Source organism: Microtus pennsylvanicus, chromosome 9 (genome assembly GCF_037038515.1).
Source record: "Microtus pennsylvanicus isolate mMicPen1 chromosome 9, mMicPen1.hap1, whole genome shotgun sequence".
NCBI classification, from domain to species: Eukaryota; Metazoa; Chordata; class Mammalia; order Rodentia; family Cricetidae; genus Microtus; species Microtus pennsylvanicus.
In genome coordinates this window covers 49,674,352-49,699,830 of record NC_134587.1, presented here as the reverse complement: position 1 = coordinate 49,699,830, position 25,479 = coordinate 49,674,352, and the positions used below count along the sequence as shown (strand labels likewise).

General features: G+C 41.8%; 2 protein-coding genes across 2 annotated transcripts in view; both read left to right on the top strand.

Moving 5' to 3' along the window:
- The window catches only part of LOC142856684 (complement C5-like), a 44,456-nt gene extending 31,245 nt beyond the window's left edge, over positions 1-13,211 (top strand). The window contains exons 10-11 of the mRNA XM_075984360.1: positions 10,469-10,600; positions 13,110-13,211. Of these exons, the coding sequence (XP_075840475.1) occupies positions 10,469-10,600; positions 13,110-13,211 (234 nt within the window). The remainder of the gene's footprint in view (positions 1-10,468; positions 10,601-13,109) is intronic.
- Positions 13,212-17,591: 4,380 nt separating this feature from the next.
- The window catches only part of LOC142857545 (complement C5), a 115,723-nt gene continuing 107,835 nt past the window's right edge, over positions 17,592-25,479 (top strand). The window contains exons 1-2 of the mRNA XM_075985976.1: positions 17,592-17,706; positions 19,959-20,151. Of these exons, the coding sequence (XP_075842091.1) occupies positions 17,627-17,706; positions 19,959-20,151 (273 nt within the window). The 5' untranslated portion in view covers positions 17,592-17,626. The remainder of the gene's footprint in view (positions 17,707-19,958; positions 20,152-25,479) is intronic.

Here is a 25,479-nt window from a genome sequence, read left to right as displayed (position 1 = left end):
AGGGACAATACAAGGTTGTCCACTCTTTCCATACCTATTCAATATAGTTCTTGAGGTCCTAGCTAGAGCAATAAAACACTAAAAGGATATCGGGGGATACAAATTGGAAAAGAAGAAGTCAAACTCTCACTGTTTGCTGATATGATAGTTTACATAAGTGATCCCAAAAATTCTACCAAGAAACTTCTACAACTCATAATAACTTTCAGCAATGTAGCAGGATACAAGATTAACTAAAAAAAATCAGTAGCCCTCCTGTACACAGATGATAAAAGGGCTGGAGAAAAATTCAGAGAATCTACCCCCTTCACAATAGCCACAAATAACATATCTCGGAGTAACTCTAACCAAACAAGTGGAAGACTTGTATGACAAGAACTTTAATTCTTTGAAGAAAGAAATTGAAAAAGACACCAGAAAGTGGAAAGATCTTCCATGCTCTTGGGTAAGTAGAATTAACATTGTAAAAATGGCAATCTTACCAAAAGCCCATCAAAATCCTGGCAAAATTCTTCAATGACATCAAAAGTGTTTCAGAGGGGGCTGGAGAGATGGCTCAGTGGTTAAGAGCATTGCCTGCTCTTCCAAAGGTCCTGAGTTCAATTCCCAGCAACCACATGGTGGCTCACAACCATCTGTAAAGAGGTCTGGCGCCCTCTTCTGGCCTTCAGGCATACACACAGAATATTGTATACATAATAAATAAATAAATATTTTTAAAAAAAGTGTTTCAGATTTCTAATGCACTTTTACAGTTTCCATCTGAGCCCATCATAGCTGCATAAAAGATTTAATTTCTCTAATTATTGTGTTGTGTTTGTATGCATAGGTATGTATATATATGTATGTGTATGTGGTATACAATGTGTTCATGTAGTGTGTGCACATACACAGATGGGTGTGCAGTCACACATGTGGATGAAGATATTGCATGTCCTCCTCAATTACTCCCCACTTTATCTTTTGAGACAGGATCTCTCACTGACCCTGGAGCTCCCTGATGTGACTGGGACACCTAGACAGTGACCTCCAGGGATCCTGTGTCCCTGCCTCTCCAGGGCTGGGAATGCAGATGTGCACTGCTGTGCCCCACATCGGCATACATACTAGGAATCCAAATGCAGGTCCTTTGCTTGTACAGCAAACGCTTTACCCATGGAGTGTCTCCCTGCTACTACTTTCCCTAATGTAAAGAGAGAATTTAAATGAAATTAGGCATTATTAGGGTCGTAATAATTTCTGTGACTAATGTTCTTCACAGTAGTGCATGATTTTTTCAATTTTAGTTCAAAGTCCTTGAATCTTTTACTTAGGAAAAGAAGTGGAGATCTAACTGCATGGAATATCTAACTGTTAAACCCAGAAGACGGTGCTCACGGCACTGTGGCTGCCACAGTGAATGCTGACACGCTGCCCAGGGAGAGCTGAAGACTCAACAGCACACACTGCTGTGTGCCACCGTGCTGCCCAGGTGCCCAGGTGTCTGTAACTCTGTATCAGTTCAGCACAAAGGACCAGATGCGCCAGCAGAGCATGGGAGCCTCTAAAATGATACTGTGCCTATAAATATGTGTCCAAAGCAGAGTATTTAAATCAATAAAAAGTTATCACCCATGTTGAGAAATTTTCAATGATGAAATTTTTGCCATGTTGCTTACATCTTTGCTATTGGTGCACATCCCTTGGCCAGTTTTCTATACTTGGCAGTTTATTCCTTTTCTTCCCCACCTTCATTTTTATTTTCTCCAATTATTTGCATCAGGATCAATTTCTTTTATGCAACTTTTATTTTAAGATAGATTCAGTTGTTTGTTTTTTCATTGAATTTCTGGGGTTTTTTAGGAACTTAAAATGTTAGATGTTTTAATTTGTCGATCATAATAATTTAATACATAAAGCCTGGGTTCTATAGGTCCTAGGATTTTAAGGTTTGGTGGGATGGAATGCCTGTTAGTGGAAAAGGCTTGACTGACCTTCGTTTAATTCCTAGCATAATAAATAAACTCAAGCTTATATTCTTCACCATCTTGCTTATAGCATGTTTTCTATGTGTATGCCCTTATTGTCTGTTTTGTTGTATGTGTTTCTCAAGAATGTTTACTGAGAATCGAGCCAACAATAAAGCATATTTTTTATAGCAATGAGCATAGAAGTTAATGCAATTTCTTTAGTATCAGAACTTTTTGTGGAATGAAGCCATGCACAGTAAATCACTCTTGGGGCAGTTCCTACTGAAATGGAATTAAGATAAAATTTGATGCTCAAACTGTGTTGCTTCCTGGTGATGGTAGGTATTATTCCACACATAAATGACATCAATGAATAAGGAAGGACAGCTAGCATGTGGAAAAAGCAGCCTGTCCACACCTGTGCGTCAAATGTCTGCTGTTTACATGATCCTTTCAATAAATTACGGAGCGTCAGTGTGCTTCTCCAGCAGGGAAGACCCGGCCAAACTAGAGAAGCAGTTACCTGATTTTGTTGCATGATAAGCTGAAATCATATAATTTTAATACCTTGGTCACTTTCTCAATCTTCCCTTTTGGATGAGAGCAGGAATAAAATGCCATAACTTTAATACTTCTCACAAACTCTATGTACTACTTGGAAACACATGAGTAGATACTTTACATTGCATATTTCATGGTATAAAGCACGAAACACAAATGCGTTCATCAGGGGCTGCTGTCAGTCAAAAAACCCTGCTGTTGCCCTAGACAGTCCATGGTAGACTCCAGTGGACACAATTAGTCAGCCTCCTAGAGTCACTGTCGTGGTGACCCTCAGTGGAAGGTAATGCTTCATACTAAGAAACTCAAATATGCAAAATAAACTCCCCAGTGTGGCTGCCTTCCCTTCTAATTTCCTTGAAAAAATTAGCCTTCTCCTTCAAAACCAGGTGTTGTTGTATATAATCTCACACTGTTTCCCTTCTCTAGGGCTCTCTATTCCCTCTCTCCTCAATCTATGCATCAAAGTTAGATTCAGTCACCTTATATGCTTATGACGTATGCACGAATTGCATCCAAAGTGTGGCAGAAAGCAATGTGGCTATAGCAGTGAATTAGATAAATTTATGCCCACTGCATAGACCTTATATTTGTTTTGCAATGTTTTGGTTTTAGTTATACTACAGAACTTTAGCAACGCAGACAGAGCCAACCAATAACATAGCATGATATCGGCACATAAACAGATATATAGAAGAATGAAGTAGAGTACATAGAAATAAAAGCATGGAGTTACAGCTGTCTGATTCTAGACAAACGTTCCAGAATATATGTTGAGAAGACAGACTCTTTCACAAATGGTATAGGAAAAGCAATATGTCCACTAGAAGAATGAAACTAGATTCCAGTCTCTCAACATTTAGAGAAATCAATTCAGACGTGAAAATTTGAAACACCTGTGAAAAACATAGGGGAAATACTTTAAGATCTAGATATAGGCAAGGACATTCTGAGTAGAAAATAAGAGGAAGAGTTCAACAATGGCCTTTCATGAAATGAAAAAAATTGCACAACAGGCTTGGGAGACAACTTGCTGGGCAGACACACCTGCCCTGTCAGCATGGGGAGGTAAGCATATGTCTGTAGCATCCCTGTGGGTTTGGCTTCTTGTTGTTGTCCTTGTTTTTGTTTTTAAAGCCAGTGTGTTTGTTTGAATGCAAATGGCCACCATAGGGCCATAAGGATTGACACCATTAGGAGTGTGGCCTTATTAGAAAAGGGGTCACTGGGAGTAGGCTTTGAGATTCAGATGCTCCAACCAGGCTCAGTTTTACTCTCTCTTCCTGCTGCCTGCCAATCCAGATGTAGAACTCTCAGCTACCTCTCCAGCACCATGTCTGCCTGCATGACACCATGATACCTACCATGAGGATAATGGACTAAACCTCTGAAGTGTAAGCCAGCCCCAAACAAACATTTTTGTTTATAAGTGTTTCTGTGGTCATGGTGTGTCTTCACAGTAATGGAAACCCTAAGAGAACCATGCATGCAATCCGTGCCTATAATCCCAGCATTAGGAGGTGGGGCAGATCCCACTGTCCAGCCAGCCTCATAGAAATGGAAGCTTCCAGTTAAGTGAGAGACTCTGCTCAAGCCAATAAGGTGCCCAACATCCTACTCTGTCCTCCACATGTGTGTCAATAAGCTGGTGAACCCACACACTCATGTGTACACACACACTATGCATATGCGTATGACATACATATACATGCACCCTAAAAAGTTGCACAAGAAAGTAAACAGCAGATTGGAGACGTGGCATATAGAAAGGAGAGAATCTTCACCATCCATTGGTCTCACAGGGATTTATTACCTAGAATGTATAACAAATTTGAAAACTAAATGCCAAATGAACAATCTAAACAGTAGAGGAGTAAATGAGTTGGATGCAGTTTCTAGAAGAAGTTCAAATGCCAAGAACTCCTTGCCCACATGTCCATCACTGCCATGTGGGTTCTTGAAGAGTCACAAGCCAGCATCTATTCACCTGGACAGAATATCTATGACAGATCAAAGAACCAATTCTACTCAAGTCTAGCTTGACGATCCTAAGTGGGGTTACAGCAACATAGAGTGATTGGGGGGCAACTGAAGTCCCCAAAGTCCCACCCTATTGTGTGTATAGTATCAAGAAAGCTTCATTCCTGGAATTTCCTGACAAATTTCCAGGCATCTCCAATAAGAGTCTCTTCTCCTCTAGCAATTGTACATTGCTTACAAAAACTCAGAGAGGGTCCCGTGAATCTGGTTTCTGGGTCCAGTTTCATGGACTTCAAGCCTTGTGAGTTTCCTTTGGTACTGATTCTTAGGAACCTCCCACTCTTCTCCAGAATGGTGCAACTTGGGGAAATGGCTACATTAGCCATCATTTTTACCCATCAGGGAAATGAAAACCAAACCTACATTGAGCTTCCATTTCACCAGAAGCATGCCCACCATCAAGAACATTTCGGGGAGGAGGTGGAGGGACAAGGAATCAGTACCAAGGTTTCTCACAAACTAAGAATAGAACTACCATGTGACCACCATACAAATCCCAGATGCGAACCCAAACAGCAAAGTCAGCGTGTGAGAGAGATTGCTGCAAGCCCATGCGTGCTGCAGCAACATTAACAGCAGTTGATTTCAGGGTTCAGTCTAAGTATCCAGCACTGGATGAAGGATAAAGAGAATTGGCAGAGACATCTCTCTGGCTGGACTGTCATCCAAAGTTCTTCTATAATGTTGGGGCATTCATCTTCATTCAGCCTACAGGCCTATAGTATCTGGCCGACTTTTCTATGAAGCAGGAAATTTGAAAGACTGTTCACTTTCATTGGCCCTTTGTCAGTCAAGTTCTCCTGTGTCCTCCTGAATGCATGGCAGACTCATGCATGAAGCAGAAACTGTGAAGGATTCTCTCACCTTCTTTAGGCAAGTTCAGCAGTCATCTTTCTGTGGGTTCTGCATATCCAGTTTATATAGCATACTGTCAAGCAGTCTAGACAAGAACAGTTTCTTGTCCAAATTACTAGCCTTGTCTCATTGAAGGAGAATTCCATAATGAATTTCTTCAATGCCCATCAACCTCCCTGAAGCAGATTATGTTTCATTGTTGACAAAAGTCTAAGTGCCTAAAACATTTAAATATCATACTCTGTAGCTCTTTAAAGTGTTGAAGATTATCTAACTGAAACATATCTCTTTATGTCTAGAAAAACTAACTAATATGACAAGTTTGATTATTATAAATGGCTATCTATTAATCTGTATTTCTTAATTATACTTTACATTTTAAATAAGCTACATAAACACAATACTTAAACAATAGAAGAAATATAAATTATAACAAAATTGAACTTAAATTTGTATCAATAAACTAAAGTCCATACCAATGTAAAATATTTATTTCTATATCATATTCCCTTTTTTTTTGGTTTTTCGAGTCAGGGTTTCTCTGTAGCTTTGGAGCCTGTCCTGGAACTCCCTTGGTAGACCAGGCTGGCCTCGAACTCACAGAGATCTGCCTGTCTCTGCCTCCCAAGTGCTGGGATTACAGGAGTGCGCCACCACCGCCCGGCTATCATATTCCCTTTTAAAAGACAACAAACACTTTAAGAATCCTTTTGGGAATTCAGGCATAGTTTTCTCCAAATTGCTTCCTGCTGTTTGTTTGGTAGTGTATTTTTAGCGTTCATGCAGACCTTTCCAGGGGTATTTTTTCATCAAATCACATTAGCCTGGAAGGAATCTACAGGTTCTCATCATCTATGAAAACAAAAGCAAACCACCTTTCCCAAAGTAATATATGTTTAGATTCACATTTTGAAGTAAAGATACCTTTACATTATATTAGTGGGTTTAACTTAGCAGCCCCCCAAATCAATTATCTCCCCTCTGTAGTCAGAAAGCTCAATAATATATATAATCCAGACTCTCTGTGTATTTCTCATTTTTAAGTTGTTTTTAATTGCTCTATTACTTTTTAATATTTGTTTTATTATCTTTACTTTTTTATCTAGGCCTGTACTCTTTCTTCTCTCTCTTAAGCCCATATACATATGTCCATCACTGTGACCCATCCAGAGTTCTTTTTCATATCTTGTTGTGTATCCGTAATTATTTTCTGACCTAGAGTTTATTTTGTCTTGTTTTGTTTTGAAATGCTAAGCAGGTGAGGCTAGGATTAAGGCTGCAGCTTTGCCTGTTGACTCTGCCAGTCCAATGTGTTAGAGTTATGTTCACTGTAACTGTGAACCATGCTCAGCTCCCAAGCTCCAGGGATACAGCAGGTCTATGTCACCATTAAGCAATCTGTAAAATGCTGCTAACAAACCCAGTTTAAGTGCTCTGTAGCAATACCTCCCAACAGAACCAGAGCCTCAAAATGTAAACAATACAATGTAAACAATCTAAAAGTATCTTATAGTAGTTCTATCATCATCATGACATCATATAAACCAGGTGGAGTCTTTGTTGTGGGGCCCCATCTTATTCCTGGAAGCTTCAAAGATTACTGCAGGAAAATCTACTGTTCATTGTTGAAAAATTAAATATTATTCATATAGACATATACTCAAAGACACAATATATATAAATTGTGCATGGAAAAAGTAAAATGTTTCCTTAAAATCTATCTTCTTTCTGTCCCATACCACATGGCTCCTGACAAGAGACAGAAAATCTGAATTTTTCTTTTAACAACGTTCTTGGATTTAGAGGATAGCCATTGTCCAACTCCAAAGCCAGTTAGTATCTTTAAGTAGAAATGTATACATGTCAAGATAATCAAATTTTACCATGCAGATTACACAGAATCATCACTCTTACTTCTCTTTGTTTGGTAATTCTTTCTGAATAGCTATCTTTTCATGTTTAGGCATCTAGATGTCCAAGGTCTCTCAACTCTTTGAAGATGAGTATTTTTCTTCAAAGACAAAAACAGAGCCGTGTCCCAACCCTTATGAGGTTTTCTTACAATCTATATGATTGTCACCTCTGTGGATGAGCTGTCATTTCTTTTTCTCAAGAGGATTCTCTTTTTTTTAACCAAATCTTTATTCATTTTGATGGTATCCATAGCTTTCCTTCTCCTGTGGAAACAAGAGTGAAATCCTTTCTCCAACGTAGCACATCTACTGGTTTCTATTGTGAGGTCAACACATCCTTGAAATACACCAGCTGATTTAATTCTGAAGTTTTTTTCTACTGTCCAATGTCTCTCTGCTGATGTTGCTCCTTTCTCATTAGCATTTAGAAAATTCAAGGTTAATAAAGCATTATGTAATCTATTTCTGGGGTTATTTTCCATCCCTTCATGTTTGTTTAGCATATCCTTTATAGTTCTATTTGGTTTTTCTATAACTGCCTGACCTGTAGAAGTGTTTGGTATACCTGTAATATGCTTTATATTATAATAAGTAAAGGACTGTTTCATCTTCATAGACACATATGCTGGACCATTGTCTCTCTTTATTTGTGCAGGTATGACCATCATGGCCATAACATCTAATAAATGCATGATTATTGAATCAGCCTTTTCTGAGCTCAAGGCAGTTGCCCACTGAAAACTTCAATAAGTGTAAATGGTATGGTATACATATTTTAATTTTCCAAATTCTGTAAAATGGAACACATCCGTCTGCCAGATCTCAATTCTATGAGTACCCTTTGGATTAGTCTCTGAAGGTAATGGTGTTTGGTTATAGAAAGAGCAAGTAGTACATCTCTTTATAATTTCCTTAGCTTGTTGCCATGTAATAAAAAATTCTTTCTTTAAACCTTTGCTATTGACATGATGTTTCTTATAAAATTCTGAGGCCTTCAGCACACTTCCAATAAATCAGTCAGTTTTTGCATTATCTTGAGCTATAGGACCTGGCAGGCCTGAATGGTGATGAGATTTTTGTTATATATATGAGACAAAGCCTATTCCTGATTATGTCTTACACCTGAATTAATAAAGATAATTCTGTATTGTCTGGTATAAATTTAGAAGTTTCAACATGCAAGACAACTCTTTCTGCATATTGTGAACCAGTAACTCTATTTAGAGGTTCTTTAAAATCCCTTAGTACCACGAGATAACAAATAATTATACCTTTTGAACAGAATTATAAGGGATTTGTTCTACTGTCTTAATTCTTCTGATTTGTAACCTGCCTTTCCTGATTATTTGCACCAGTATAAAATGTACAGGCTCCAGTTATAGGTGCATCATGTACAGTTCAGGGAAGAACCCAAGTAGTTCTCTTTATAACGTTAAATCTATTGCTTTTGGGATAAGTGCTATTAATTCTCCCAAAAAATTAGCATAAGCTCATTGCCATGGTTCATTGTCTTCCCATAACTTTTTAATTTCATCAGTAGAAAAAAAGCACTATAATCTCTGCTGGGTATACTTCTGCTAGTTGTCGAAGTCTCAATTTTCCTTTTGTGATTAATTCAGGGACTTTTTCCATATAAGTTTTTAATTTTTTACTTGGTTTATGTGGTAAAAAGATCCATTTTAGCATAATATCTTCTCTCTGCATTAAAATTTCTGTAGGGCAAATTCTAGAAAGTAATATGACTACAATACAATTAAGATTTGCATTAACTATATCTACATGTGCTTCTTGTAATTCCCTGGGAATATTTAAGTCTTTGTCACTATCTAAGGTTTTGTTTAAGTGAACTGTTAGATCAGGTTTTATCCTAACAGCCAATTGTAGACTGGAAATGTCTCTTAACAATCCTTGAAAGTCATTAAGTGTCCACAGTCAGTCTCTCTTAACTTGTGTCTTTTGTGTTCTAATTTTCTATAAACTTATTTTGTAACCTAGGTAATTGACAGAGTGTCCTCTTTGTATTTTTTTTCAGGAGAAATTTGTAATCCCCATTTAGGCAGAACTTGCTTTACTTCTTCTAACATTCTTTCTAAAGTATCTGCATTTGAGTCTGATAAGAAAATGTCATCATGTAATGGTAAATTATAGACTTGGGAAATTGTTTTTATATTATTTCCAATGACTGAGATACAAAGTTTTGGCACAGGGTGGGGCTATTGAGCATTCCCTGTGGGAGGATGGTCCACTGGTATCTCTTAGTAGGCTGATAATTATTATAAGTATTATGTGGGATTTCCCTCTATATGCTGTGATTACCATTAATGAAAAAAGAAACTGCTTTGGACCTATAGCAGGGCAGCACTTAGGTAGGTGTGGAAAACTAAACTAAATGCTGGAAAAAAAGAAGGCCAGAGTCAGAGAGAAGCCATGTAGCCCACAGGGGACAGACACTTGGAACTTTACCCAATAAGCCACAGCCACATGGCGATACACAGATTAATGAAGATAGTTTAAATGTTAAGAGTTAGATAATAAGAAGCTAGAGCTAATGGGCCAAGCAGTATTTTCATTAATATAGTTTCTGTGTGATTATTTCAGTTCTAGGCAACCAAGATGAAGAAGCAGCCTGCTACTACATAAATAGGCACTGTAAAACCAAATATTTCTCTATCCTTTTCTTGTATAAGAATAGTGAAGAAACAATCTTTTAAATCAATAATTATAAGAGGCCATCATTATCATAATAGAGAGGGCAGAGGAATTCCAGATTGTAGAGGGCCTATAGGCTGAATAACCTTGCTAACAGGTCTTAGATCTGTCACCATTCTCCATAATCCAGATTTATTTTTAACAACAAATATAGGAGAATTCCAGGGCATTTAAAGGAAGAGAGAAAATGAAAGAAACTGGAGAATTAAAGTAGCAAATTGTTAATAGCTGGAAGAGAACAGAAGAGTTGCAGGTCATTCAGGTAACTGTTCTTCTGGCTGTGGGCCTGCTGCCCATGCCATTTGGCTAGACACAGACCCTCACAAGTCTGTGGCTCCTCCCTGTCTTAACCTCAGACAAAATGGCAGCAATCATGCAGTTGCCCTTGGCAAAGATGGTAGCTGCCTACGTGCTGTTACTCTTTCTGTTTTTGTCCACCAGCTGAAGTTAGAAATGTCTATGGTTTTACCAGCCTGTTTCCCACAGGTGAGGCAGAAGGATGAAGGATTCATCCACAAGATAACGGGGACCAAGGGCACGAAACACAAAGAACACAAAATCCAAAGGCACAAGGTAGAGATAGGGAGTCACCTGAGAGGCTTTAGGCCATGAGGGGAACCATATCCAGAAAGAATCCACAGATCTGAGAAGTGTGCTAGGGCTCTAGGCCCGAATAACGATGGCACCGCTCAGTGTGTGCAGTGCTAGGCAAAGCCCAAACGCCTTGCTCATGAGAAGTGGCAAGGCGATTGTCAGCAAAAGCTGACTGGGAGGAGGGGATCTTACCATCGTAGTTGGGGTTGTGTGGAGAATGGCAGCAGACAGGGAGTTGGAAAGTGGGTGTTGTAGGTTACAATCACCCAGAGCTTTGGCAAAAAAAAACCCTAAACTCTGGCACTTCCGGGTTCCAGGGCCACATGTGTGCCATTAAGCACTCAGGCAATTTACATGGCCATGGGGCCCTCAAATCCTACATGACATCCGTGCAGCAGTTTTCCCCAGAGAATTATTTTCTTTAGAGATGCCAACATTGCACACATTTTTATCCCACACAGAATATCCCCAAGGGAAAGGCATTTAACAGGACCTGACAGCATCATTAAAAGCAAAAGGAACAAGGTGCTGGAGGCATGCAGTCTGCAGTGTGGAAACACTGGGACTTGGTCAAACCGCGGTGGTCACCATGCAGTCCATGCCTGTTGCTAATGTGTTTCTGAGCATTTGGTCTTTCCCTAATGGCAGATGGGTGAGAATGGAAGACCAGTGGAGGTCAGAGGTCAACATAAGTGATTTATAGGATGCAAGATACAGCTCTTACAAAGAAACTGACTGCAGCTATGCTGAGGGGGCTTGATGCCCAATTTTCCAGGAATGGTGTTTGTTTTAAAAGTTAGCTATGTTCTAGAAGACATTCTTGGGAAAAAAACACATATTGCAAAAAAAAAAAGTCTCCTCATTTTTTGGTAAAGTAATTACTTCTTATTGAATTAAAGGACACCATCATAGTTATAATTTAAAAGCACCACAAAGAGAAATATGGCACCTAAACAAGATTGACATAGAGGTTTACTGGAAGAGATCAGGGAAGGGGCAGTGTTATGGTTCTGTGCCCGAGCGACCTTGGCAGGTGAGAGACAGAGACAGCATGCAGACAGAGTTTACATGGGGAGTTTTATTGGAGGAAGGTAAGGGATTGAGAGAGGACAGGAAGAAAAGGGAGAGAGGAAGGGAGTGCAGACTGACTTCGTGGGAAGAGAGAGAGAGAAAGAAAGAGAGGCAAGGCAGAAAGATACAGAGAGAAACAGGAAGAGGAAGAAGAGAGAGAAGAAAGCAGAGTTTCGCCTTTTAGGGCTAGGGTACTGCCTGTCCTGCACTCAGCTGTGACACAGAGGGACAGACTCTGTCAGGTGACACATTCTGTCAGGTGGTTAAGGGTTCCATAGCAGTCAGAGAAGGACCCATGTGCCTGCAGTTCCAGCCCTGGGGAAACTGAGCAAGAGAATAAAAAGTTTCAGAATGTCCCAGAACATAACACGATTCTCCAGTCTCTAAAATAACTCAGTTCTGAGGAGCTGCTTCTGCTGCTGTGGAGAACACCCTTGTCTCACCAAACAACAGACAAATAAACCAGTTCCCCGACTCTCAGAAACACCACTCTAAGGAACAAGATGTTTTATTTTTCTTAGTCTTATAAAATGTTACTATTTAATCTATTTAATTTTGTTATAAGACATTATCATATAATTACATACTGTATTCTGGTTACTCGAAGCTCAGTATTGCCCTCTAGACATTACCAGTTTCTCCCCAGATTCATGAGTTTTGGTTTTGCTTTGTGACACATTGACTTTCACCAGGACCACCTGGAACAAGGTTTTGGCAATAGCTGTTTGGGGGACACTTTCCATCAAAACTATAGTAGATAAGTTTGTCTTAGCCTGAGCAATGAAAAACTGACTTCATCTTGTATTTGCTCAAGTTTTTGAAGGGAAGTAACAAGAATGAAATGAACGGGACACTTGAAAGAAATTGTTTGTGGTTTACATCAAGGCTAATAAACCCCAGGGCTTCCACACGGCTTTCTCCGTGAAATTTGGAAACGCATATGGGGTAGTTGGCCGGACTGCCCCGCTCTGGTCACCTGGAGTTACTCTACTATGGGTACCCTGTGAACGTCTCTATCAAACTTGTTTTTGGAAAACATACGTTAAAATAAATGTATTTTAATACAGTTCAAACATACATATGCAGGACACCAAGGCACCTGGATAATAAGAGGTAATTTGCTTTAAGGCCCCCAACTGGAAATAGCTTGAATTCCCAGGTCCCCTTGCACACAGTTGCTGGGGGAGGCACTTAGGTAACTGTGGCTGTGCCGGGATTGTAGGCACAGATAGTGGGAATGCACACATTCCTCCTATTTCTGAAGACATGTCTTTGTGGGTACATGCTATAAATAAGTTAATAATAACACTATTGATCATAGGACTGGATTTGAAATCAAAATAATCTTAAGGACAAACCTCTGTGGCAGCCCACCACTGCTAAATGTAACTTACATCTTTGTCAGTTCTCCATTTAGAAAGATTCTGCTTCAGGGGAGACAGCCCTGTGTCTCTGGTTGTCCTCAGACTGCATGGACTCCAGGGGGCAGGAACGGATCCCTCCAGCTCTCCTGTGCTAACCAGGCAGCAGGCACCGGAGGCCAACAGTGTGGTGAGCTGAACTTCTAACAGCAACACACAGAATACTGGGACTCTGCTCATTTAGAGCCCACTGATAGTTCCTCCCTACAAGTTAGTTCACCTTGAAAATCATACATTAAGACCCGTTGTTTGTTCATAAATGGAAGTCTGTGCTTCATGTAAACAGCTGATTTCTAGACTGTTTCTCTTTAGTAAATAAGTATGAAATAAGAAAGTAAAAAGTGTTCACTTGACAGACACACCCTCCAGGAGCCCCTTCAAGTCACAGCCACTTAATAACAACGAAGAAAGTGGACGCAGGAGAACAAAGCAAGACACAGACCATGAGAGACTTGAGGACCAGGACATCACACAGGTTTCTGGCTGCTATGACAACACCATGGCAAAGGCAACATGGCTGGGGGGAGGTCATGTCAGATTACAGTCCCACATCACAGTCCATCAGTGCAGAAAGTCAGGGCAGGAGCCCCAGCAGGGCAGCAACCTGGAGGCAGGAGCTGGTACAGAGGCCATTTCGGGGTGATGCTCACTGGCTTTTCCACATGGCTTGCTCAGCCTGCTTTGTTATACAGCTCACAGAACCACCTGCCCAAGTATGGCACTGCACACAATGGACTGGGCCCTCTCACATCCATTATCTATCAAGAAATTGTTCTACAGTTTTGCCCAGCGGCCATTCTAATGAGGGCAGTTCCCAAATGAAATTCCCTTTTAACAGATGGCCCTAGTTTGTGTCAAGTTGACATAAAAATTAGACAGCACTCTAAGCAAAGACATCTGGTCCCCAGAAGCCAGGTGACAATTGCAGGAGGTTCAGTGACCCTCAGGTTTCTAGCAGAGTTGGGCACCTGCTCAGCGCTACAGGAGAAACTCTGTCTAAGAAAGAAATAGAGAAGGGGGGAGGAAGAGAGGGAGGGAGGGAGAGAAGGAAGGAGGGAGGGAGGGAGGGAGGGAGGGTGGGAGGGAAAGAGGGAGGGAGGGAGGCGATATTTGTGCAAAACAAGGGTGAACCACCCACTCTCCTATTCCACACACAACAATCAAACACTTGTGCACAGGTCACATATTAAACCCTGAAGAAACCCCGTATTTGAACGACATTTAGAAGACAGCTGGATTAAACAGCTGAGCCCATGACTTGCTGAGCCTGTCATCCTGTAAACACTTCCCACAGCAGTGGTCTGAGAACAGCGCTTCCTAGTGTTTGCTCTCCTACCACAGACAGTGCCCATTGCTGGCACTTGAAGTAAAGCTGGTAGGTGTCCACTGGGCGGTCCTTACACTCTTGGGTTTTGTTTCCCGAAAGTGATCACAGAAGCACTGTTTGCTTTAACCTGACTCATCTTTTGCAACCCAGCTTAATCATTTTACAGGTTTTCTTTGAAAATAAATGAGATAGCTGTTTGGATGGCAGTGTGGATGCTTTCCATTGTGATGCCCTGTATAAAAGGAACAATACTGTTAGTGAAATAGTGCATAGAATTTTTCTTCCCACTCCTTTTTCTTTGACAAATTCAGGATTAAAGTATTACTAAATAGAACCTTACTAATACGGTAAGGATGTCATTGTCAGAGTGACCAAAATTCTGACTAACAGGACTGTGTTTAGACATCTCTTCATTATCATCATCAACTCTGTTATCATTAATATTATTGTAGACAGGGTCTCATGTCACCAAGGCTGGTCTCAAACACATTAGTGGCTGAAGATGACCTACAGTTTCCAATCCTCCTGCCTCTACCTCCCGAGTGCTGTGACTACAGGTGTACTCTATCACACCTGACAGACGTGTGAGACTGGGGCACAACGCAGGCCTTGAGCAACTGAAATACCAACTGAAATACACATCCAGCTCCTGGACATTTCTTTTGTTACCTTGAAATACAGCACACATCATATACAAATGTACAAATGATTGACAAAAGAAAATCTAAATGAATTTTCTAATGAACGTAACATATAAAATAAATTTAATGAATGGATGAAGAAAGTATGGAATATATACACATTAGAGTACTACGCTGCGGTAAAAAACAATGACTTCTCGAATTTTGCATGCAAATGGATGGAAATAGAAAACACTATCCTGAGTGAGGTATCCCAGACCCAAAAAGATGAACATGGGATGTACTCACTCATAATTGGTTTCTAGCCATAAATAGGGACCACGGAGTCTACAATAGGCGAATCTAAAGAAGCTAAGTAAGAAGGTGAACCCAAGGAAAAACATATAGTTATCCTCTTGGATAAGGGAAGTAGACAAAATTGCCGGGGAGAAAAGTGGGATGTTGGGGGTGGGGTGGGATGGGGGTAAGGGGAGATGGGGAGAGAAAAGGTAGAAGGAAAGGAGGGGGGACTTGGGGAAACAGGAGGATCGGGATAAAGGAAGGTTGGATAGGGGAGCACGGAACCCCATTTCTTAGTTAAAGGACCCACTTTAGGATGGGCAGGAGACTTGACCCTAGAGGGGATCCCAGGTGCCCAAGCTGAGGCCCCCAGTTAGTTCCTTGGGCAGCTGAGGATAGGGAACCTGAAATGACCCTATCCTAGAGCAATACTGACGAATATCATGCATATCATCCTAGAACTTTCATCTGGCGACGGATGGAGATAGAGACAGAGACCCACACTGGAACACTGGATAGAGCTCCCAAGGTCCCAAGGAGGAGCAGAAGGAGGGAGAACATGAGCAAAGAAGTCGGGACCACGAGGGGTGCACCCACCCACTGAGACAGTGGAGCTGATCTACTGGGAGCGCACCAAGGCCAGCTGGACTGTTACCAAAAAAAAGCATGGGATAAAACTGGACTCTCTGAACATGACGAACAATGAGGGCTGATGAGACGCCAAGGACAATGGCACGCGGTTTTGATCCAACGCAATGTGCTGGCTTGGTGGGAGCCTAGCCAGTTTGGATGTTCACCTTCCTAGATATGGACGGAGGGGGGAGGACCTAGGACTTACCACAGGGCAGGGAACCCTGACTGCTCTTTGGACTGGAGAGGGAGGGGGAGAAAAGTGGGGGGAAGGGGAGAGGGGTGGGAGGAGGGGGAGAAGAATGGGAGGAGGGGGAGGGAAATGGGAGGCTGGGAGGAGGTGGAAATTTGTTTTTTTTTCTTTCTTTTCTTTATTCTCCTTTTATCAATAAAAAAAATACATAAAAAAAGAAACTTCTAAAAATTATCTTTTGCTTAAATTTACTTAATTGGAAATGAGTCATGAAAATCAACTTGTGAGATGTAGTTGGACTTGCTCCAATCCCAGCACAACCGAGGCACAGGACAGTCATCTCCATGGGTTCAAGGCCAGCCAGATCTACAGTGTATTCCAGGACAACCAAGGCTATATAGAGACATCCTGTCTCCAAAACCAAAAACTGATTTAAAAAAGAGGAAAATCAGCTGTCATGGAAATACTATTAACTCTGCTCATACTGACCTCCTGTATTAAACTGTAGAAACCCTCACAGGAGCATGGAGGTATAACGTGAGGCCTTCTATGACTGCATGCAAATTCTGGGGAGGGACACGTGGATTCACAGACTCACATCCCTGTAAGCACTGAGTGTCTACTGGCTAGGGAATCAGAGGAGCATCGCTTCAGGGTTCAAAGGCCAACACAGCCCTTTTCCATCTACTGAACTGCTTCTTCTCTAGACTGGGATGGACCTGGATCTAGTCCTTATATACATACATACAGCTATATGTCTTTCTCTGTCCATCCATCCATCCGTGCACCCATCTGTCTGTCTGTCTGTCTGTCTGTCTGTCTGTCATCTATCTTTTATTTATTAGGTTTTCCAAGAGAGGGTTTCTCTGTGAACCCTTGCCTGTCGTGGAACTTGTTCTGTAGACCAAGCTGGCCTTGAACTCACTGAAATCTGCCTGCCTCTAACTCCTGGGTGTTGGACTTAAAGGCTGGCCAAAATCATTCTAAAACCATGCATTTAAAATGAAATCCAGGTGAGTCTTTCATCAATCTCAGAGACAAATGACACCTGCTAGAATCAAGTTTGAAGGTGGCAGAGTGTCAGCACAAAGGACCTGGCTAGGACATGAAAGTCAGAGGAAAGCGGCTCCTGGCTCCCAGCGCTGAGCCTTTCTGCACGGTGACAAGCACCCAGGTTAGGACCCTTTTACATGTATTCATAAAAACAAGTCCCTGGGTCTAAGTTGATGTCAAACACCTCTGTCTTTATTACTGGAGATGACAGGATGGTAAAACATGTTTTGTGTTTATTAACACACCCTCATGTGCCCATTCCTGATTTTATCTTTCTCACTTAGAGATCTTTTTCTGTGACATTAATAATTAACCAGAAAACTAATTTACCCAAACTCTTCAACCCAGTTTACTTAAAAGTAGCTTCAAGAAGGTCAGGCTCATGGGTTTATGCCACTTCCAGCCATGGGCCTTTTGGGAGCACTTTGCTTTTTAATTTTCCTGGGCAAAACTTGGGGACAGGAACAAACGTAAGTAAAATGAGCCATCTTCACTTTCCTGGGTGTCTTACCTGTGATGAATGGAAAGGAGACTTGGGGTTGAATTGATTCGACAATAACTGTCTGCTCCTGATATGAGTGGGTAGTCTCAGCTGACCATGAGAGCCGTGGGCACGTCTGGATTTGGTGAGCAGCTAACAACACAACTGATCCCACGGGATGGCTACCCGTAACAATGACAGAGATGATTATTCATTTCCTAGTCGGCAGAAGTGCAGAGTAAAACCAAGATAATCAATTATATTGGCAGTTTTTACCTACTTGTAATCCCTTCCTTGTTAATGGTGCTATTCGGGGCAGATAACTTAGGATTGGAAGTTAAGCGAATGCTTCCTCACTGAACTTATTCTTCTCTGTTGTTAGTTTTAAGATGAGGTTTCACCATGTTGTCCAGGCTGGACTCCGATCATATGCCCACATGAACCTCTGCCTTCTGCCACCTGCTAGCTGGTACTATAGGCCTTTGTTAGTAAGTAGAGCCTGCTCAGTCCACATATGACAGGAAATTCAGACAGAAGTCACTGACCAAAGGTCACACTGTTAGGGAGAGAGGACTTTTACTATGGTCTCCTGGTTAGCACATCAATTCCCCCTGTCTTTGTCACAAATGCGTCTGTGCAAATACAAGTGTAAAAGAAACGTGGGCTAATACCATAAGTTTGCACACGCGTCTACTCTGAGATTTCACTGCAAGGCCACACTCACCCCACTACCTTAGCTACCTTTATTATTCTGATTTAACAGACAAGCAATTGCACTCAGGGACATCCAGATTAAACCCCGGGACCTGGACTCTCATGATTCTTGTCCAGGGGTATTAAGAGTTCTCCTGCTCTACCCCATTGGCCCACGCTATGAAAGTCTTTCCTGTCTCTGAGACCATGAGGAAGTGTGCCATGGACAGCACAGTAGTTGAGCACTTTGATTGATTCAGCACAATTTTTTGATTCTCATACTAGTTAGGTTTCTGCCACTGTGACAAAATACTGGACAAGGCCACTTAAATGAGGAATTAATTGTGCTCAGATGTCAGAGGTTTTAGCCCACCACCCCAGGAAGGGTGTGACAGCCAGGACAGCTCCTATGGGGCAACTCAGGAGTAGAGAGAGAATGCTTGCTCTCAAGTTCAACTCCCCCCAAACCCCGAACCCCATTGCACATTTTGGTCTAAGGGACCTTGTCCTTATCCACATTCATGTGGATGGCGTCCCTTAGTTAACCCTTCCTGCAACCAGCATAGGCACAGCTGGCCAGATGTAATTACTAAGCTCTGAGGCATTTTAAGTCTAAGAAAGAGGACAATCAAGTCATCCGCCATGACACCAACTTTGTAATGAGTTCTGAGGGCAGGAGAAGATAAACATCTTCTAGAGCTTGAATTCTATCTGAAGAATCAGATAATGAATGCGTGAGCCTATGAAAAGTAATGAACCAATGAAGGAGTGAATGAGCCAATTACAGACAAATACATAAGAAGGCAGTTTCCAGAAAGTGAAAAAAGCATCAGGAGAGCACAGAGACGTAAGACGCGTGTTTCTGACTATGGACTGATAAGTTTATCTGTCAACGGTGATGTGCATATAGAGCCTGGAGGAAAAGAGGGGATGCCATGCACGTGTCTGCAGAGAAAACAGAAACAACCCAGTGATACCTTCCTGTGCAGATTCAGTGGCCTGAGCTTCTGAGAGTGCAGAGAAAATACGCAAGATGAAATTTCCTCGCATGCGCAGACTGCATGGCTGATGTCCCAATACGGACCAAAGTTCGTCTAAAGGGAAGCTCCAGAGCCAGAATTTAAAAATATGTATTTATTTGTGTACAGACAGTGGTAGGCGTGCCCATTACACCACAGATGTGGGGAGGTCAAAGGGCACCTTCTACGAGTCAGTTCTCACCCCCTACTGTGTGGGTTTCTGGGATCAAACTCAGGCCATTGTTCTTGGTGCCTTTATATCTCCATTACTGTTTTTCTAAATGGACACCAACCTCTTAGCTGTTGCTAAGGTTCAATTACAACCTGTTTCATGTTGGAAAAGTTAAGTTTTCCATCATAATAAATTTTGACTTTCAAAATATAATTTTTGTTTGAGGTTTTTTTTTTGGGATTAAAAGGTTTATGCCACCACCGTCAGGCTAAAGTTAACCTTGAGTGAAAGAAAAAATACCAGAAGTGTAAGAAAACCTAAAAAACTAACAACCCGTTTCTTTTACTGTTTCAACAGCTACGTCATTTCAGCACCCAAAGTCTTCCAGGTCGGAGCATCTGAAAATGTTGTAATTCAAGCCCATGGCTACACTGAAGCATTCGATGCAACAATCTCTATAAGAAGTTATCCCGATAAAAAAGTCACCTACTCTTCAGGCTATGTTAATTTATCTCCAGAAAATAAATTCCAAAACTCAGCAATGTTAACAGTATGTATTTATTCTTCATTTCTATACATGTTTTTGGGAAATTTGTGCAGAGGTTGAGCCTTGGTAAAACTGTAGTCGTTACTGTTGCTCCATCGCTGTGTGGTTGTGAGATGGTAACAGGGGAGTGAAGAGTGAAACCCCAAACTCTGTGCAGAAAATTACATTTGATTTTGAGCCAAGTGCGCCATGCCCACATCCTTAAAAATAAACTCCTCTCTGTGACAACGTTTGGAGATGAACAGGAAATATCTTGAGGGGAAATTAGAAAAGGGAGTTGCTAACTGAATGTGCACACGGGCTGTTGAGTATTTGCTAAAGCTCAATATTCCCCAGTTGTGCACAGAGTTCCCATGCTGGGGGACTGCTGACTGCTGCAGCCAGCAACTCTCTCTGGAAACACACAAGGGATAGAAAGGATAAACTGGTCAGATAATTGTCATTCATGGAGACATTTTGGTTCAGATTGGTTAGAAGCTTTTTTATTTTGAGCATGTTCATTGTGGGTAATGATGGGTTCCATGAAGTCAATTTTTTTGTTTTTCCTCCTTCTTATTGATTTTTATTGAGCTCTACATTTTTCTCTGCTCCCCTCCCTTCCTCTTCCCTCCCCTTCAGTCCTCTCCCAATGGACCCAGGCTTCTAATTTACTTAGGAGATCTTGTCTTTTTCTACTTACCATGTAGATTAGATCTACATAAGTCTCTATTAGTGTCCTCATTGTTGTATAATTCTCTGGGATTGTGGTTTGCTGGCTGGTTTTCTTTTATTTATGTTTAAAAACCACCTATGAGTGAGTACATGTGATAATTGTCTTTCTGTATCTGGGTTACCTCACTCAAAATAATGTTCTCTAGTTCCATCCATTTTCCTGCAAAATTCAAGATGTCATTATTTTATTTCTGCTGTGTAGTACTCCATTGTGTAAACGTACCACATTTTCCTTATCCATTTTCATTTGAGGGGCATTTAGGTTGTTTCCAGGTTCTGGCTATGACAAACAATGCTGCTATGAACATAGTTGAGCACATGTCCTTGTGGCACGATTGAATATCCTTTGGATATATACCCAAAAGTGGTATTACTGGGTCTTGAGGAAGATTGCTTTCTATTTTTCTGAGAAATCACCACACTGACATCAAAGGGGTTGTACCAGCTTGCATTCCCACTAGCAATGCAGGAGTGTTCCCTTTTCCCCACAACCTCTCCAGCATAAGTTGTCATCAGTGTTTTTTATCTTGGCCATTCTTACAGGTGTAATATGGAATCTCAGAGTTGTTTTGATTGGCATTTCTCTGATGACTAAGGATGTTGAACACTTCCTTAAGTGTCTTTCAGCCATTTTAGATTCATCTGTTGAAGGTTCTCTGTTTGGGTGTGTACTCCATTTTTATTGGATTATGTGATCTTCTGATGACCAATTTCTTGAGTTCTTTGTATAGTTTGGAGATCAGACCTCTGTCTGATGTGGGGTTAGCAAAGATCTTTTCCAATTCTGTAGGCTGTCGTTTTGTCTTGTTGTCCATATCCTTTGCTTTTCAGAAGCTTTTCAGTTTCAGGAGGTCCCATTTATTAATTGTTTCTCTCAGTGTCTATGCTGCTGGGGTTCTATTTAGGAAGTGATCTCCTGTGCCAATGTGTTCAAGTGTACTTCCCACTTTCTCTTCTATAAGGTTCAGTGTGGCTGGCTTTATGTTGAGGTCTTTGGTCCATTTGGACTTGAGTTTTGTGCATGGTTATAGATATGGGTATATTTTCATTCTTCTACATGTTGATATCCAGCTATGCCAGCACCATTTGTTAAATATATGCTTTCTTTTTTCCATTTGATATTTATTGCTTCTTTGTCAAACCAGGTGTTAGAAGGTGGAATGGGTTTGCTGCGAGTCCCCGGCAGCTTGCTGCGAGGGCCCCGGTGGGGGTAGACAGTGGGTCCTGGGATGGTTCAAGTCCCCGGCAGTGGGCAGTGGAAGCAGCCAGTCCTAGGCAGGGACTGCACACGAGAGCACGTGGCCGGAAGGTGGCTAGTCCCCAGCAAGCCATGTGGGTGACTGGCTGTTCCCCGGTGAGCCATGTGTGCAGCGGCAGGTGGGAGGCAGGCAGATAGGCACACCGTACAAAGTAAAGTTGGACACTCATTAGGTGGGTTATGAAGGGGAAGGAAAAAGTTGAGAAGAGGACGGGGGGGGGAGAAGTGGGGAAAGGCAGAAGTTGCTTCTTCCCAATAGAGGGAGGGGAAAAGAGAAAGAGGCTAAGGCCGCAAGCAGGAAGGGAGTGGACATAGATTTCTCTTAAAGAGACGAAACATTACATTCCCATCTCTTTTTTATAATTAAAAAGTAGGAGATTCGGCACCACGGGTTAAAGGAATTGTATTGGTGGATTCTCAAGGCTACTTCCTGCTTATTTGTGGGCATTGTCTTTGGGGGGAACCTGAGAAGGCTGGGTGCTGGTCACATCCTGGCATAGCTGGTCTCTTTACTCCTGTCTGGTGTTTGTGGTGTGGAAATGTCTGGTGTCTCTTACACCTGTTTAAGGTATTGGCAGAACAGAGGACAAAGTTAAGTTAAGGAAAAAAAATTAGGACCCAGGAATTGAGGGGGATGTATCTGACCTGTTTAAGGTGGAGCCTTCAATTCGACTCCCTGGAACTCATAAAAATTCTTTGGGTTTGTGAAAACATATGTTTTATTTATGTCAGAATGACTGAGACAGATATTTTTACACAATGAAAATTTATTTTTAAGACTATGGAAGGCATCATGAGAGAGAAATTTGATCTGAAATTTGTTTGGTGAAGTTGTCCTTTTAAATTGACAAAACCTTTCAGCTGTCAAACTGCATCAGAGATCTTTGAGAAGGATAAAATTTTACTTGAGTTACTGATTAAAAATGAAAGAGAACTTAACTTGGTTGGCACCCAGAGGTACTCCTCAGGGTCCTCCATGGTCACTGAAGGTTGCATTTGCCTTTTGCTGTTTAGCACAGGGCCTACCAGGCTCCAGAAGATCCTGTGGGCTGAGAAGTCTGTAGGAAGACAAGCCTACCATGACCTGAGCAGCTAGGCTGTCGATTCCAGGGATTCTGTCCACATCTGGAGATCTTCAGTTTAGATGAAAGGAAGTTTTTCCCAGTGGTCAGCACTTGGCAGTTGAAGTGAGTTACAGATGGACATTGTTGTGTGCCCATTTGTCTTCTGTCTTCTTTGGAGGAAGTAGAGTGCTGCTGCTAGGAGCCAACCTGTTTCTTTTTGTTATGAAAAGTTTTTAATGATTAAATACCTAAATGCCATATTCCCCAGATCTCTGAGAAGTTGAGAGCTGTTTATTAGGTATAACTACAGTATAGAATCTGCCTGGAGCTTGACCACATTGGCTCTCAAATTAACAGGTAAGAATTACACGCGTAAAAAGACAGGAAGAAGAAAAAACTGCTTGCAATAGAAGGTTAAAGGCAGAACTGACAATAGTAGAGAATAGCTTAATATATTTTAAATGAGGGTTGGATTAAATATAAAGTATTTTTGTAGGAAACTTAAAAGTAAATACTAGTTTAAAACATGAGACTTAGTGTTTTTATAATCTGAAATGAGATGTAATGAACAATTATATCATTTAATAATAAACATGAGTGCATTTAAGTTACATGTATGAACACACACACATAGAGGGAACAGGAATTGGGGAAAGTGGAAGCTCTTGGTGGACCCTATCAAAGGCATGCCACTGTGCAAAACATACATGTAACAGAGTCAACAAGAGGAATTTAGTGGAAAGAAAAACATAAATAAACTAGGGGGCAAGGCAGGGTATACTTCAGTAAAGATGGGAGAACCTGGTCATCTGACCTGGCTTGGCAATAAGGTAACAGAGTTAACACTGGAGAACCAGGCAGGGAATACCTCAGTAAAGATGGTGGAATTTGGTCACCTGACCTGGCTCTCAGCCAAAATGGCAGTGGAGTCACCTGACCCCAATCAAAATGGCAGTGGTCACATGTTGTATGAAAAGGCACAATTCTTGAGCTGCAGGGATGTTAAGCTTAATAAGAGAGACCTAGAGGTGTGATCCACCCTGTGGCTGAGCCGCCATGCCACAAGCCACAGTGGGGAGCAAAAGGCTGGAATTGAAACTGTGCACTGACTGTGTTAGAAAGCTCCCACTGACAGTATTCAGAAAGCTCCCATAAAAGTAGAGCTGGCAGGACACCAGCAAAGTGAGGGTAAGAGCTAAAGAACTAGGGCATTAAGGCCTGGGGTTTGGGGGCCTCTAAAAGGCATCCATCCCAGGGGGGCAAACATTGATGGCTTGTTACTCACAACTGAAATTGTGCAAACCTGAGAAACACCCCTATAGGTGGGGTACAAATTGGTGCAAACACTGCAGGGACCCATGGCAGGGTGTCCCCTGACCCCAGGTGGGGTGCTATGGCCTGGCTGGATCTGGTCGGGGTGACTCAGAAGCTAGAAAGGCCAGAGGCCACTCTGAGCGGCCTTTTATGGTGGAGGAAAAGAGGAAAAGAAATGGAAAAAAAAACAGAGAAAGAAGCTGTCGGATGCACCACACAGAATGTGCAGTGTAGTGCGGGCAGACTGACCCCAGGTCAGTTCAAACACAATTTTAGCTAAGGGAAGCGACCATAGCAGAATGAAGGAAACTCACCAACTGAAGTATGGAACACGTGGTTGTTGTGGAGAAAATACCTGGTTCTGGATCCCAACCCTCCAGACTGGGGCAAGAGAGCCATCCAAGTCATGACACCAACGTAATGAATTATTAAAAATTGCTGTGGGATCCCTGGCAGGCAGGGGCAATGGGTCCTGAGAGCAGCCAGTCCCAGGCAGGGCCAGGGTGCAAGACCATGCAGCAGGTCTCCAAAAGTGGTTGGTCCCCTGGGCATCCCATGTGTGCAGTGGGCAGGCAAAAGACAGTCACGCCATGTAAAGTTGGACATTTATTAGGTGGGTTATGGAGGGGAAGGGAAAGGGGGAGAAAAGGGGAGAGAGGAGAAGAGAGAGAGGAAGAGAGAGAGAGAGAGAGAGAGAGAGAGAGAGAGAAGGGGGGAAGAGAAGAAGTGGGGAGAGGCAGAAGCTGCGTCTTCCTGAGAGAAGGACAAGAGAGGGATGGGAAGAGAGAGAGAGAGAGGCTAACACTGCACTGCAAGCAGGAAGGGAGTGGGCATGGGTTGTCTCTTAAAGAGACAGAACATTACAGAAGTTGTGTGGATTAATATCTGGGTCTTCTATTCAGTTCCATTGATCCTCCTGTCTGTTCTTATGCCAATAACAGGCTGTTTTCAGTACTGTATCTCTGTAGTAGAATTTGAAGTCAG